The sequence below is a fragment of the Tenebrio molitor genome, chromosome X (assembly GCF_963966145.1).
Source record: "Tenebrio molitor chromosome X, icTenMoli1.1, whole genome shotgun sequence".
NCBI classification, from domain to species: Eukaryota; Metazoa; Arthropoda; class Insecta; order Coleoptera; family Tenebrionidae; genus Tenebrio; species Tenebrio molitor.
In genome coordinates this window covers 1,783,759-1,799,352 of record NC_091055.1, presented here as the reverse complement: position 1 = coordinate 1,799,352, position 15,594 = coordinate 1,783,759, and the positions used below count along the sequence as shown (strand labels likewise).

Genomic DNA, 15,594 nt, shown 5'->3' with positions numbered 1-15,594 from the left:
TTTACTCTAGTAATAAGAAAAACCATTTCACATTATCAACCGTACTTTATCGTTTCTTGTTTCTAAAATATTGAAAGCAATCATTCCACACATTGCAGATAGTGTTTGTTGAACGTTTAAATTTAACTGACGGTTGACGTTTGTTATTTTATTTCCAATTTGAGAACTTTACTACTGAAAAAAAAAACAACGAAAATAAATCCAGTCACCACACATTGATCGATAGATAAATTAATAGAATTACGATGCATGACGAAATAAAATACGATTCGAGTTCACTGTATACGAAGTTTCTCACAAAGAATGAATTTTATTCCTCAACGAAATTACGAACGTACTAACAACGTACGAGAACTAAAGTTCTCAAATTAATCAATACTCAGTTTTTCACTCTTCGAACTGAAATATCGGAGATGCTTTTTCAATGAATTATTTTATTATCGTATCTGTTATAGTCGAAACATTCTCAGGACCAAAATATTTTATTTAAATATGAAACAATTTATATACGATTTTTATTATAAATTTGTATTTTTATAATATAACTAATTTAACACCGCCCGCTCCCCACTAAAGGAATCTGGCTTAACTGTACTACATAAAACGCTCAAATAAATCTTGAATTGTCCACTAAAGTCAAAAACAAAAATTTTGCTTGTTATATAATTTAAACCACACACATTTTTCCAACGTGCTTGAAACTTTTTCAGTGTTCATATTTTACATGTGTCGTATATAATAATAGATTTATCTATTTGCTGTTTATGCATTACATGATCTTTGAAATTATACGTATATAAATGATATATTGTTAAAATTTTTGTTGTACTCATTTCAGTGTTAATCTTTGTTACCTAAAGCAATTCTAAATCTCGCTATCTAAGCAATAATGTAACTTATTAAAAACCACCGTTAGAATACAAATCACAATACCTATATAAAATGCTATGTTAATATGTGTAATGAATTAGAAAATTGAGTCGAAAATAAAATTTTAAGAAACGATTCCGTCTATTCAGTTTCACGCCCCACAATCCATCAATCCATAATTCACGTCGCTCGAACCTCTGATTAACCCCAAAACTTTGCGATGCAATAATCAAACCGTGGCAACACGACAAGTCGAAACAATTTCGAACGGGAAACGGCGAACAGTAGTAGAACAAAAAAAAAAAACCCCAGCACCTGCTAAAGGCACACATATGCTCCAGTTTTGCCATTCGTTAAATATGCATCCGTTTACAGCGATTCTATATTGAATTACAAACAACTGCGTTCTGTGAATAAAATTAGAATATTCCTGTCTGAGAAAATTCCAGAGCGTAGTTCCCCATCTGAAATTGAACGCAGAAAGAATGTAGCGTGGAGCCTCAATGGTGGTTAAGTAGGCTCAAAAATTCAAAAACAGGCTTACAAGATCCGCAGCGTTTCTGACAAATAATTTAAACGATTATAAGGAAAATAACATTAATGCTGCGAAATCAATTATCTTACAAAAAAGACTAAAAGGAAAATTCCATTGTAAACAAAACCAACGCTGAATTCACAATGGGATCAAGTCGAGTGAGTGAGAAAAATCGTCGCGGAAAATACGTGCCGAAGGTTAAATGAGTTGCGATTAATGACAGGTGAGTATGTATTAAAAAAAAAAAAAGAAAAAGTCGTTGATACCCTACGTGTTAATGTGAAACGTTAACTGTCAGAATCCCAAAAGACGAAAAATAAAATATTAAAACTCTATTTCTCCGAATGCGTTCCCATTCCCACACAACGAATGGAGATTAATCTGTTGGTCAAGATCGTTAAATTCCCTCTTTTTGTTTGACCGGCGGTTAACGAGTGCGTTTAGGTCGCGCTTTACCACGATCAAACAAAAGAATGTGAATTATTAAAAGAAATACGATATCAAAGGTCGACTCTGATGAGTGATAGCAACAGGTACTCTTTAAGCAGCTTAATAAAATAATTTGCTTTTGATTACTTCATTTGTGACTATATCAGTCAGTTCTGAGAACCCGAAACGTACTTTTATATTTGCGTAACAAGAGGTTTTTGTTTTTGATTAGCCAAATTAAGTTGTTTTAAATTCTCGAACGAAGAGTCCGCATTAAAAATTCAATGGAATTTAGAAAGCAGATATGGGTTTTCAATGTTTCCAGTTTTTATTAATTGAACTCGAGACGAGACGAGACTAGAGTGGACCTGGATTATTTTCCTCTTCGATTTACGTTCCTTGATCATAATATATTCCCTTCGAATTGTGCGAAACCAAATATGAAAATTAATGTCGACCAAGCAAAATTTGGTGAAATAAACGACAAATAAATCATTGGTCTTGAATTCAAAATGAGTCACTTCTGGAGCTTCTCCCCGGGCCCTCAGAAACTGCTTAGCTGTTCCTACCTACAAGTGACGACAAAACTGTAATAAATCACGATTACGCCCCTACCATACATTCTACATTTTTTAAAACTTTTGTTGGGTTACGATTCAGTTCATCCCCGCTTTCAACTTTGATGATTTTTGGCATTCACCATTACACGAAACAGTTTATCTAATATTAACAAAGGTGTTCACAAGCTGATACGTCGGTCACTTCTTTCCAAAACATCAATTTTTTATAAACGTGATGGAAAAGGTTGACTCGATTTATTTTATCTATGACGCAGTCGTATATCTCAGAAATTCCCTTTTATAAAGTCGACTGATATTTGAATTTTATGAATCAAACAGGTTTTTAAAACCCTGAATGTTTTATGACGCCCCAACAAACTGAAGAAATAAAACGATCTGATTTGGATAGCAGAAGTTCACTTTCAAGTATTTCATCAAAGAAATACAGCAAATCAAGAAAAACATCCAGAAGCGGTTGCTATATTAATTTGTCTGAACAACTCTCATCACAACACCTAACCTTATATTATAAGTAATAACATATTAACCCAAGTAATTTACAATTTACTATATATAACATTAATTATTTATTATAAAACACTACTAGTAAGGCCCCTTCAGAACACTTTGTTTCTTTAAGCATGTTGCCTTGTTTTTCAAGGTATCTTTGTTAAAATTCGTCTTTTTGCTCAGTTTTTCTATTGGGCCCCGTCAGAACAATTTGTTTTCAAAGGTATGTTTAAAAAAAGCAAAACTATATGGGCCCCTCAATACACAACACTTTTTTATGGAGTCTGTCCTCTTTATAAGGTTTATTAAAAAAATCAAATATTTCATGAATTTATTAAATTAATTATCAAAAAGTAGCGAGCATTCCAGGGACTATGCCTATTTCTTCTTCGTTGGACGAATTGTTTCATTTGAGTTAATTTTTTTATATACTTTATATGTTTTATATATTGTTGTTGGTTTTTAGAAAATTATAAAACTAAAATTATAATAACTAACTGTAAATCTTCGCGAATTCTCTACAACGTTCTAGAACCCATCGCGACGGAAACGTACATGGACTTCCGCCGAAAAATCTGCGCAGAGAGGGGGCGAAGGCCATAAATCGGGGGAACCAGGGACAAGAAGAGGAAGTTCACGGCTGTTCGCGGTGTTGTTAGTACCTGGGGAGAGTCAAGGGGACAGTGATCCAGTGAATTTGCAGGGCTGACGAGACGACGTAGTGAAGTTCACGAGGGTAATTGGAGAGGATTCGTCCAAGTACCATCGCCCCAAATCGCCAAGCGGATCAAGGACTTCACTACGGAAGGTCTCCGGATCGAACGCCTTGCGGATCAAGATCTCGTCAGGTCCTGCCAGTCTAGGTCGTCCCCGGATTCACCGGAAGGTCCCGGACCTACCCACCAGCTAAGTCCGGACGGAGCAGTGGTGGCCCTTCAATTCTCTAGGCCGTGGCTTCCACAATTATTCATATTACGGATAGATTAACTTTCCACGTTTTCTATCACCTCTCTTAATTTAATAAATTCTTGAAATATTTGATTTTTTTAATAAACCTTATAAAGAGGACAGACTCCATAAAAAAGTGTTGTGTACTGAGGGGCCCATATAGTTTTGCTTTTTCAAAACATACCTTTGAAAACAAATTGTTCTGACGGGGCCCAATAGAAAAACTGAGCAAAAAGACGAATTTTAACAAAGGTACCTTGAAAAACAAGACAAAATGCTTAAAGAAACAAAGTGTTCTGAAAGCGCCTTACTAGTATGTAGTTAACACCTAGAAATTTCATTGAAAACTAAATTATCTCAGTAACTGTTTCAACTGAACCATCGATTAAGATAACATTAAATCTGTTGCCATTCAATCAATTCCTGTTGATTTCAATGAAAACTGTAACGTTCAAACAGATAGCATAGCTGCAGGTCAGGAACGTTTGCCTGGAAAAAGGACAATACAGAAATGTTTGCTGTTGTCAACAATGTTTTTCTTTTTAATAACTGAGTTTGTTCGGAGTATGGTACATAGTAGGTCTTTGCACACGAGGCAGTCAATCGATCAGGGCAGAATCTTTAAAAAGTGAATCTCTCGATTCGATCTGATTTAACCGACTAAAATCGAATCAGACGGCAGTTTGTGTAAAAAATAGAGTATTCATTAATACAAATTCATTGTCTGTACCCAACTGATCAGGTGCTTTGTGCAAATTAAATCGATTTTCGATGTATCCCTCTTTCGCATGCCTGCACATTTTTACATTGTATGTACTAGTTTGAGAACAAAGTAGAAAATATCACTGCTGTCCGTAAAAATTGATAACTAGGCACGTAGATAAAATGTTGACAAGGTTATTATTGTTGTCAACGTTTTAAAATTAGCGATTGTTAAAATGAATTTACATCAGTAACTCTGTATTAACTGCCTTTACTACCGTACCACTTGCGATCGAGTTTTGTTGAAAATAAAACCACCCACTTCCATTAATTAATTACATACAAAACGTAATAAAGTTATTTACCTTTTGTTAGCATACCGTCTGTTATCGTTAGTTGTAATTTAAAAATATCCTTTGTGGTAAATAAATAGGTGTATTCGTGTAAGGTAGGGTCCGTCGAACGCAAGGCTTTGCTAACGAGGACTGCCAAAATTCCACCTTCTATTTATGGTACACCTAATGGAATCTGTTTGTGCATTTAACAAAATTATCTTGATGTAATTTATTATTGTATCATTTTAAGGGCTTTCAAGTTGAAATTTCGAGCAAACGCAATAATCTATCAACTGTCGGATGTCTCGAAATGTATGCAAATCCATACATTATCTGCAACTATGTTTGTACAATATACGCGTTCGTTTCAGGAAAAATCATTTTCGTCGTAAATCACAGGCATCGCGCCATTTTTATATTTTTATTTTATTACGACTTAAAGGATTCAGAAAACCACTACGACAAAATTCCAAACATTCGAAAGCTCTCGTCGGGAAAAATAGATTTGACGGAAGTTATATAATTTTTTCGTATATTTATCACAATATTTGACTCGAACCACTTGAAATCCAATCGACTTTCTATCAAACGGGATTTATCCAGATGAGTTTACTTTTTTATATTTTGAATAATAACAACTTAATACTTAAAAATATGATTCGGAAAAATCGTATTTTCCTACGGATATTTCCCAGATTTTAAAGTCACGTTCCACCTTACCGGAAATCTAATTATTGGAAACATTCACCGAGTATTACTCGATTATCCGATGATGTCGTGTCTTGTAAAGCACTTCACAACGTAACTCGCTAAATATACAGAACACCGAAGACTAACAGCTGGAAGAGTGGCACTTTGTTTATTGCTTAAAAAACAATAAACATACAGTACTCGCCGCAAAGTATGTTGTCTAATAATTTACAATAACGAAGTCATAACACTATTAAGTGTGAAAGTGACTGTTTCGTATAAATCGATATGTGATTAGAAGAACATCTTAATATACAGGGTGCAACAAAAATAAGTGCATTAATTTTAACTCGTAATAGTACTCATCAATTACAACAACTTTTCTAAATAATTTTTTTTTCGAAAACAAATTGGGAAGGGTTTTAAAAATTAATTTAAATTTACTAAAACTTTGCTTTCCAGCCTATCAAACGATTTTAATCTAAATAGCTACATTTAATAAAGAAATAAAACAAGGTAGTAACAAAAAACAAACGAAAGAAAGACGTTTTTATTCATCAAATGCAATACGAAGGGAATAAAAACATTCAGTTTTTGCGATTCCTGTTTAAGAAAATGTTCCGATTTATAAAATTGCAACGCAATTGAACGTCACGTCAAAATAAAAAGTGGACAAATGGCAATTCAATTTTACAAATTCAAAGAAATTTTATTTAGAAAAATTGTTGTAATTGATGAGTACTATTACCAGTTAAAATAAATGCACTTATTTTTGTTACTCCCTGTATCATACCTTTTCCTACTTTTGTTTTAGTTTCTCTTGCGAATCACTTCATGGTTAATTCTTTCACTTCATTTCCGAAAAATGTGAATTCTTAATCATGATTTTAAACGGCCTGCGATGTACAGTTCTGCTTTTGATTGAGAAAGTACTTTAACATGATAAACTGCATGCTAATCTACCTAGTCGCATACTGAAGATTAACCACACTAACAACATGTTTTGATTAGATAACAATGTAAACACAAAAATATGCAAATAAAGCGAAAATATAATTGGTAGACAACCACCACACGGTAGTCAGATTTGAACAACCTTTTACTCATCAGTCATCCACATTTATAATTGTCTTTCAGCTGTGTTATTATTCGCAGTTGTGTCTTAATAATCGTATTTATAATTGCCTTTATTTGTATAACTGTTTGTTGTAGCTCTTAAATTTGTAACAGCAAGCACTTTTAATACTGTGCACATTTTAAAAACACCAATGCTACGTTACTTTGTAAATAGAACGCAACGAAAAAAACAAAATGCTTTTCAACATCGATCCACATAAAACCTAATAATATTTTGGTTCATGTGAAGTACTGTATTTTCCACATACCTGGAGCGAGTTAAACATCAAAGCGAGTTACAAAATTTGATGTTTTAAAGAAAATGAATTTTTTTATGTTTATTCAGTTCTTCCTCGTAAAACGGTATCGCCCTAATGTCTTAATCGCTTGTGGTTCACCTTTCATTGTGTTATTCAAGAATAAATAATCGCTTAGAAAATTCAGTTCAATTAGTTTGCTAATATTTTAAATGTTACTGAGATTATAAAGAAAAAATATATGTAGTAGAAATTTACAGCTCAAGCCGGGCTAATTAAATGATGGCGTAATTAATAATAAAGGCATAAGCTACGGTAGTCAAATAAATAAGGATCAAAATTTATCATTCATGATATGATCATTAAGTTGATTAAATGGGTCACAAGGTTCCCAGAGAGAGATTCACATTTCGATTATTTCTGAGAGGCACGTCTCTAGGTTTCGTCCTTTCAATCCATAACTTCCAAGTTTATTCCGGGAGTTGTTTTCAGCAGTTTAACAGCAATCTATCAATTAACCTTAACATGTTCAGCTACGCATGAAAAGCCCATCTCAAATAAAAAATACAAAAGTAATTCCTGCTTCTGCAGGGCAGTTGACAAACAACTTCCAAGCAGAAAATTATGAATGCATGTCAGTGTCCTTATCCAGTAAACAGAATCATTTGAAAACGTCTAAATTTGATATTTGCCTAATAAACTCGCATCAGTTCGGTTATCGATATCTACTGCACTCCCCTTTATGCCATCAACCTGCCCGATCTCGTTACTTCTTTCTGTCCTATTGGGAAATATTTTGTAGTTGATTGTCACAACATTGTATGTAAAATTCAAATATTTAATGGGACTTTTTGTTTAATTCAATATGTTTTCTCAAGTGGTAAGAGTCTCTCAAATTTAGTAGCCATACGTCGTAATATCCTTCGTACAAAGCAAAAGCTGGGGAAAATGAGTTGGTATTAAAGCGAAATCGGCTTAAAGGTTTATTACGGCCGCCCAAAAACAGGACTAAACTCCCCCTTCAGGCATTGTTAACTTTTATCAGTTGTCTTTAATGAATATTAAATTAAGTTCAGGGACAGACGACTAAACTAATTTAACAACAAATTATATAACTTATAAATTAGAACAATCGATTATCGAGTTCCCTGCCGCAAAAGCTACTCGTTATTTATTTCCGACCGCGATATTTCCAAATTTGCATCCCTTAAAATTAGAAACTGGGACACATTTTCCGACAATAACTCGAGTTAGCAACAGTTTTTTCTCTGATCCAAAAAGGGAAATTATTTTATAGTGTGGCGTCGTCACGCGTCAATTTTGAAATAATGATGGATGGAAATTTCAGTGTTGATTTGACTATGCACAACGCGGGGTTGATGTACATTAGCGGCGCAACCCCCAGGCACGTTATACGCACACCTTTATTTCCGTAATGGCCCGGCAACTTAAAGCATATTAACTTTTAGCTCTGTATAACCAGCACAATTTCAAATAAAATTTTATGCTTGCTTCATTAGTTAGAAAACGAGTTAGGTTTGCCTCAAGTTATACGTCATTCGTCCGTCTACGCTTGTAAATTAGTTAATTTCACAGGGTGCCGTGTTAATGCGATATCGTTTCTAATAAACCCTTCAAAAACACACGCTGCCTAAACTTAATACGCTCCATCTTCGTATTACAATTATTATCTAAATTCTGGTAAACTTCGGGAAGTCAAATTTTAGATGCCTCATCTACTAATTACGTGCTAAAACCGTCAAAAGTACGGCCAAGGTTCAACAACTAACTACATTTTATACATGTGATGACGTAAAGTCGAATAATCCCTGAAAGGAATCTGACAAGACGCCTTGTCAATCATTTGAAAATTAATTGACACCTGGATGGCGATTAATGCCAATTAATTATTATCAATTAATTGCTTAGGTGAGAATTTGCAACTTGGAAGGTAAAAATTTCAACTTACTACCGTACACGACAAATTAACAAGTTATCGTTATCAAAACCGTTATTTGTAACATATGTATTATGTATACAGGGTGTATCTGAAATACGTGTCTTAATTTTAACCAGAGAAAGAACTCGCTAATTCGTTAAACTTTTCTCTATAACATTTTTACGAAAAAGCATTACAATTTGAGTTAAAATTTGGAATAAATTAGTTATTAAAGTGTATACCCGCCTGTGGGTAAGGGCGAAATTTTTCTGTTGTGATAGAAACGGAGCCTTGTCAAAAAGTGACATTGTTATAGAAAAAATTAAATAATTAAAATTAAAATTTTCATGGTTACAAAAAATTGAGCCTAGTTAATCACACAAAACGACTCGTTTGATAAAAATTTGGGGGGCTAAAATTTTGGAATACTTTTGCGAATTTTGCAAAATGTTATAGAGAAAAGTTTCATAAATTGGTGAGTTCTTTCACTGGTTGAAATTAACACACGTATTTCAAATACACCCTGTATACATTATACAGGGTGTTGCAAAACTGTCGCCAAAACTTTACAGAACATGCTATACTGAATAATAAATCATTAAAAAAACATTTTTGTATGTCTCCAGAAAATAAAAAGTTGCCAAGGTTGGAAAAAAGAGATCATGTATCTAAACACTCTATGTGTGTATAATAGGTATATGTATTAATATAAGACGGGCATATGGACATAACTGACATGTTCCATTAAAAAAACCTGTTTTCCTTCTTTTACCAGCCCTTATAAAGGCTCGTTTTATTTTATTTTTTTTTTAATTTACATTTGCCAACACCGATTTACCTTACAATTTGTAATTTATAGATCGTACATTATAATAGAATGGTTGCTATGACTACAGCTGCCTTATTATTATCAGTCACAAACAGAACATCTTTTGTGCAATCTTGCCACTTTTTTAGTAATTTCAACCTCTGTAAAACCATAGACGTAACATTTTTGGCGAGAGTTTTGGAACACGCTGTATACATATCTCAAATAATAATTTACAAATTTGGCTATGATTGTATTTAAATATGTTTTTAATAAGTAAAAATAAAACAATTACTATTCCGCAAGTGAAGGTGTTCGGTCGTTTTTGCGTATTTAATACGTTAAATGCATATTCAATTTGGAAACCTTCTCATTTTACACCCGTTATATCCAATATTTGTCTTCTCAGCACTTCCTGGCCCCTAGCTAGGTTCAAGTTCGGCAACAATTCTTTGTCACACTCGCAGTAACCACATCCAATTTCAGTTGGCACTTTTGTTTGGAAATCAAAGGAAATGTAATGATTCAAACGTTTTAATTTAAATGATTTTTTAAGGTGTGCAAATTAACCCCACTGTAATAAAACAATTCAACCCTGCTAACAAGTGAACATACACAATTCGTATTTCCTTTGAGCACTTCTCTTTTAACATCAATTTAATCACCAAAGAGCTGCTAGCTTGTAAATTTTGGTAATTTCCGACCTAGTGAAAAAGAAACTGACTTAATAAATTCGGCATATTTATGTAGTCCACAGAATATCTTCTAACGATGTTTTAATTTACTGAATAAATATGGAAATTCTGGATGAAATTAGGTTTTTACAGCGGAGTCAGACAAAAATTGAAATGAATTTTAAAATGGTGTATCATGCAAATACATACATTCAGATAATAGATTATTTAAACGAAAAATATTAGTTATTGTATTTTTCTCATTTAAGCAAATATAACGACAGCTTCACACATCCTGTATCATTTATCGACACATTCATGTTTCTCTTGTCGATTTTTATTAATTTGCTAAATGTTTGCATAAATTTTAAACACGTTTTTCAGAAATGTTTTCTGATGTATTTAACAAAGGTGATTCCCGTAGTTTGTTTCGGACAAATAAAAAGACAGTCTTGAATGGTGGGGGTCAAAACCTTTTGTGTATCGTCACATATAAATATCATCTTCATATACATCACCTGAAGTTTTCTTACGCACATCACTATCACGATGAAGTATTTAATTGTCATTTTATCCACTATAGTGGCCATTCAAGCTGCCAGTTACGAATGTAAGTACTTTTGAATATATGCTTGAACTAATTTGGCAAAGAAAACTAGAAACGAATTTTCAAATAATAGTATATTATGATACGAGTCTTATAAGAAGCATTTTATCGCACGCAAGGTTTTAGAGCACGACGAGCGTAGCGAGGAGTGCCCTAAAGGAGTAAGTGCGATAAAATGCCTTATAAACGAGATGTCATACAGTATTTTTTCTACTTTGCCACTTTTTCAATGAAAAAAAATAATTTAAAATGTAAAACCGTTAAAGTTGAAGGATTCCACCCAAGGTCACGTCTGCGGTCTGCCGCGACACCACAGTATCCGTCAAAATTAAAAAAAATAAATTTCACTATTATTATTATATCACGCCTTTTCCTATTACGATACGCAAAACAGTATCGTAATAGCATCAGTACGAACGCAAAGTAGAAAAAAGAACAAAACTCACTTGTTTCAAATGACAAATTAAACGATGCGAAAAACAACGAATTTCGTCTTTTTTGCAATAAACAATCAAATTTTCGAATAATGGAATAATTGAATTGGGTATATTACGATTTGAGATTCATGATAAAGCTTAACGATAAAATCATGCAATCCAATCCCAATCTCATTTTATTTAGTTTAAATAGAATGATCCACAAGGTCTCGCAATCCATAAAAAAGAGTAAATATTACGCTGTCACAATTATCTGAAATTGTTCAATTCTCAAGGTTGAATCCATTAAAACCATTAACCCTCTCCTTCAATTTTCAGCGAATTAAAAACTCTACTAATTTACTAAATCAATATTGTCTCTGTCAATATTAAATCAACATTTTTACTCTTTCCAGTGATTCCAGCTATAGAGTATGACGGGGAACTGTATGTGCCTCTCTCCCAGGTGAGGACGGCTAGGGCAGCGGACCCAAGACGTTACGGGGGCGGTGCTGGTAGCCAAGCAGACGCTTCATCCGCCGCCAACAGTCACAATACAGGCATAGCAGGTGGACCATTCGGAGGAGGACCGTTTGGAGGTTACACGGGAAAAGGAGGTCTCGGTCAGGGAACACTCGGCAATTCAAATTCTAACGCTGGCGCGAAAGCTGGAGCTTCTGGAAGCGGTTCTGGCAAATCGGATTCTACCGCCAACGCACAATCACAGACGTTCAACGGAAACGGATTCTCTGGATCTGCTTCATCAGCCAGTGCCTCCAGCCACAGTTCCTCCGGAGGAGGTTATGGAAAGAATGGTCATTTAGGATCGACGGGTTCTAACGCAGAAGCATCGGCACAAAGTGGAAGTAAAACACATTAGAAGGCAAACACGACGAAACCTCAAACTCATAACCGATCGTTTTGTGGTTTAGCTTCGATTATAACAATTACTTCAATGTCAAAATGGGGACTTTTCATTTATTAAATAAATATACAGTGAAAAACTACAAAGTTGTTTTATATCAAACATCAAGTGAAAGGTTAATTCCGCTAAATAGCTATCATATTATAAGCGACACGCTAAATTATAATTGGCCACGATAATAATCAACAATTTAAGACTCGTCAGCGATAATGATAATAATAATAACAATAATGTTTACTATCCCAAGACAAAGCTGTTCGTAATGGATACATAAAATATATTTTAAAATATAAATCTTTAAAACTAACTGAACAATAATTGGGTACGTAAATTTTTCATAAAACATTAATTTATTTTTTAATATGTATTAGCTTTTGTAAATGAATGCAATAAGGGTATTTTTTTTATTGAAACATTTTATACGTTTGACAGAGAAACGCAATTTATGATTTTGCATTCATATCACTTTTTGTTGGAGATTTTTTTGAATACTAGTTGTAAAAATAGATGAATTTAAATTTGCTGCTACGCCACTGGTAACTGCGGTTCGTTAGAAACTTATCGAGTGTTATGCAACACATTATACACATTGGTTGATCGTGGTGTAACCCCACTTCCTGTTTTAATGAGAAATGGGCATACAAAGGAAAGTAATGACCGTAGTAATAAACGGAGAGATGCCGGCAAATTATGATAAATATATAAAGGACTCGAAAATTTATAGCCTCCCATTCAAGTAAATTGGAAAACAGATTTAATTACACTTTGTGAGTTTTGTTAACGCATTTATGATGGTAATAACGGAAATTTCTTGGACCAGAATTCATAAAGTGTAGAATGATAATTAATGAATGAATACATCATATCTGTTTGAAAATTAATTATAGGTTCGATCGATTAAAGTGGACAGGTTTAAAATTAAAGCGAATTAAACAACAAAGGCATGATGAAAATTCTTCTAGATTACTCGTCGACCATGAATTCGACAAAGATTTCATTAAACTGATTAAAGGGAGTTCAAGATTGAATTAAATGTTGTACATTATTCTAACAAGAATAGTGAACTTACAACACAAATGAAATACTCTAAACCTCAATGACGACAATGCTCATAATTGCACATGCTCAATTTACATAACAGTATTTCATGTTCATTAAAGTTTACTGAATATTCTGTATGGTAACAGATGCCACTGTTCCTTCGTTGTTAATACCGGATAACGAAATTTGCTCTCAGACCACTTTTCATATCGCACTTTAGTACCTTATAAAAAACTGACATTTTAAAGAATACGCCCGGGTTCAGGTGTACCAAACTAGTCTAGTCATTTAACGCCCACCAAAATGAGTACATAATACTTTTTCCTATGCTTCAAAATATTCAGTCAACATAATTTTTTGAAAAGGTCCAATTATAGATTTATTTAGTACCTATTAATTGTTAAACAGCTGTCTGCCAATTTTATTGTTCCACCTTAGTAACAATTGTTACTGGAGAAAAACAAATTATCCCAATTTTGTGTGTCAATTCTTTAGTTTTTAATGTTTTTATTCCTTGGTTGTACCTTGCAATAATTTGTATCAAGCAACTGTCAATTTGCAAAATCACTTGACCTTCAGTGTCGCGATTTTGTCATGACAGTTTTTGCTGTAAAATTTCTCCTCAACAAGATTTCGTTGAAAGCAAGAAATTATCGAATGAAAGAAAGCTCTTGTGTAATTTCTATTAATAAAAATACTGTTCCTATAAATTTTATTTTTCTATTTGCACCTATAACACAGTCAGTATAACACTCAAACGGGTTTCGAAAAGGAGCCCTTTTCGATACGCGTTTCAGGAACATTTACTTAAATTTTTAATGTTGGCAGTGACTTACAGTGAGTTGTTACTACGTGATCACTGCACTTCACGACACTTTAAATTCAAAACTTACAATTTTTTTACCACCGTTAGCAACCCTTATATTTGCCAAATATAATTTTCCTAGCATTATGTTTTGAACTTTTTTTAAATTTAAGGGGCAAAATAGAAAAAATATTGTATTATACTCGTTTTATAAGCCATTTTGTCACACTTGTTTGCTTTATAGCACTCGTCGCTGCGCTCCTCGTGCTCTAAAAAACGCGTACGACAAAATGATGTCTTATAAGACTCGTATAATAAATTACTATTTTTGTGAGTTATGCTATTATTAAGACATATGTATAACATTTGTTAATAAGAAACATTTTTGGAAACATAAAATGTGCGGGACAAAAGCTAGTAGAAGTAGGTAAATATAACGTGTCTCAGAAATAAGTACATTAATTTTAACCAGTGACAGATCTCTTCAAGAACAACAAAATTGTTATGTACCATTTTTTCGAAATATAATTTTCATTTCAGTATTTTACCCCCCATCCATATTTTCTAGTTATATCACCCAATTACATTGACCTTGAAATAATAGTTTTTGTAAAAGCAGCGCATAACATTGTGTTTTTAGAATAAAGTTTTTTCGCTCTGTGGCCGAGGAGTGGATTAAATTTTTAGTTAGTTTTATACCACTCCGAAAGGCAGGTGTTTGCGTGTTGATTCTGTGATTTGAGATAAAATTTTGTGAAAACGGCGCGTTTATTTTCGAAGAGTGAATACATAGACATTGTGTAGTGAATGGTGAAGCGTGCGGGAGTGCTCCTCGATCCCAGAGAATTTCCGTGGGACTTCATAAAGGAGTTGGTATGTTCGATCCCAATTGATACAATTGAAGTTTTAAGACAACAGGTAGAAAATGTTGCCACAATAATTCGCAATAACAGAGGAATGCTAAAAAGAGTCTAAAAAGAGTCTAAAAAGAGCCTTCATTATTATATTGACAATAACGACGGTCCCTTTGAACACTTCGTGTAATGATTAGTGATTACTCTTATTACTTCATGAGAATTTTTACGGATTAATACACTAATTTTAAGAGACATTTTGTCATTTTCTTAGGTATGGGTGATTCATTAGAGTCAATTTAAAATATTTATTATTGAAATTGTTTCGTTTAATATCTACCATACGATTCTCTTTTGTTTCTTCCACCCTTATCATTATAGGTAACAGTAATGGGTGCAGCAGTGCGTAAGTTAGCAAAAAACAAGTGAAAGTTTTCTTTGCGTTTGTTTTTTCCTCTTCGCTTATCAGCATCGGAAAAGCAAACAATAGGCGGGTAACGAAATTTGTGCCAAATCTTTGAATAATTTTAATTGAAGGTATTAACGAGTTCTATTATCAGTTCAAATTAATGT

General features: G+C 33.4%; 1 protein-coding gene across 1 annotated transcript; it reads left to right on the top strand.

Annotated features, from left to right (window-relative positions):
- Positions 1–10,822: 10,822 nt before the first annotated feature.
- Positions 10,823–12,407, top strand: LOC138140215 (uncharacterized). Its single transcript, XM_069061049.1, has 2 exons — positions 10,823–10,983; positions 11,813–12,407. Exons 1-2 carry the CDS (start codon positions 10,923–10,925, stop codon positions 12,274–12,276), a joined length of 525 nt encoding a protein of 174 aa, XP_068917150.1. The 5' UTR covers positions 10,823–10,922; the 3' UTR covers positions 12,277–12,407.
- The last annotated feature ends 3,187 nt before the right edge of the window (positions 12,408–15,594 follow it).

What these genes read in the sequence shown, in the direction of transcription:
- LOC138140215 (XM_069061049.1), top strand. Translation starts at nt 10,923, where the DNA reads ATGAAGTATTTAATTGTCATTTTATCCACTATAGTGGCCATTCAAGCT. An exon ending in TCAAGCTGCCAGTTACGAAT is followed by an intron (nt 10,984 to 11,812) that starts GTAAGTACTTTT and finishes TACTCTTTCCAG; the next exon opens with TGATTCCAGCTATAGAGTAT.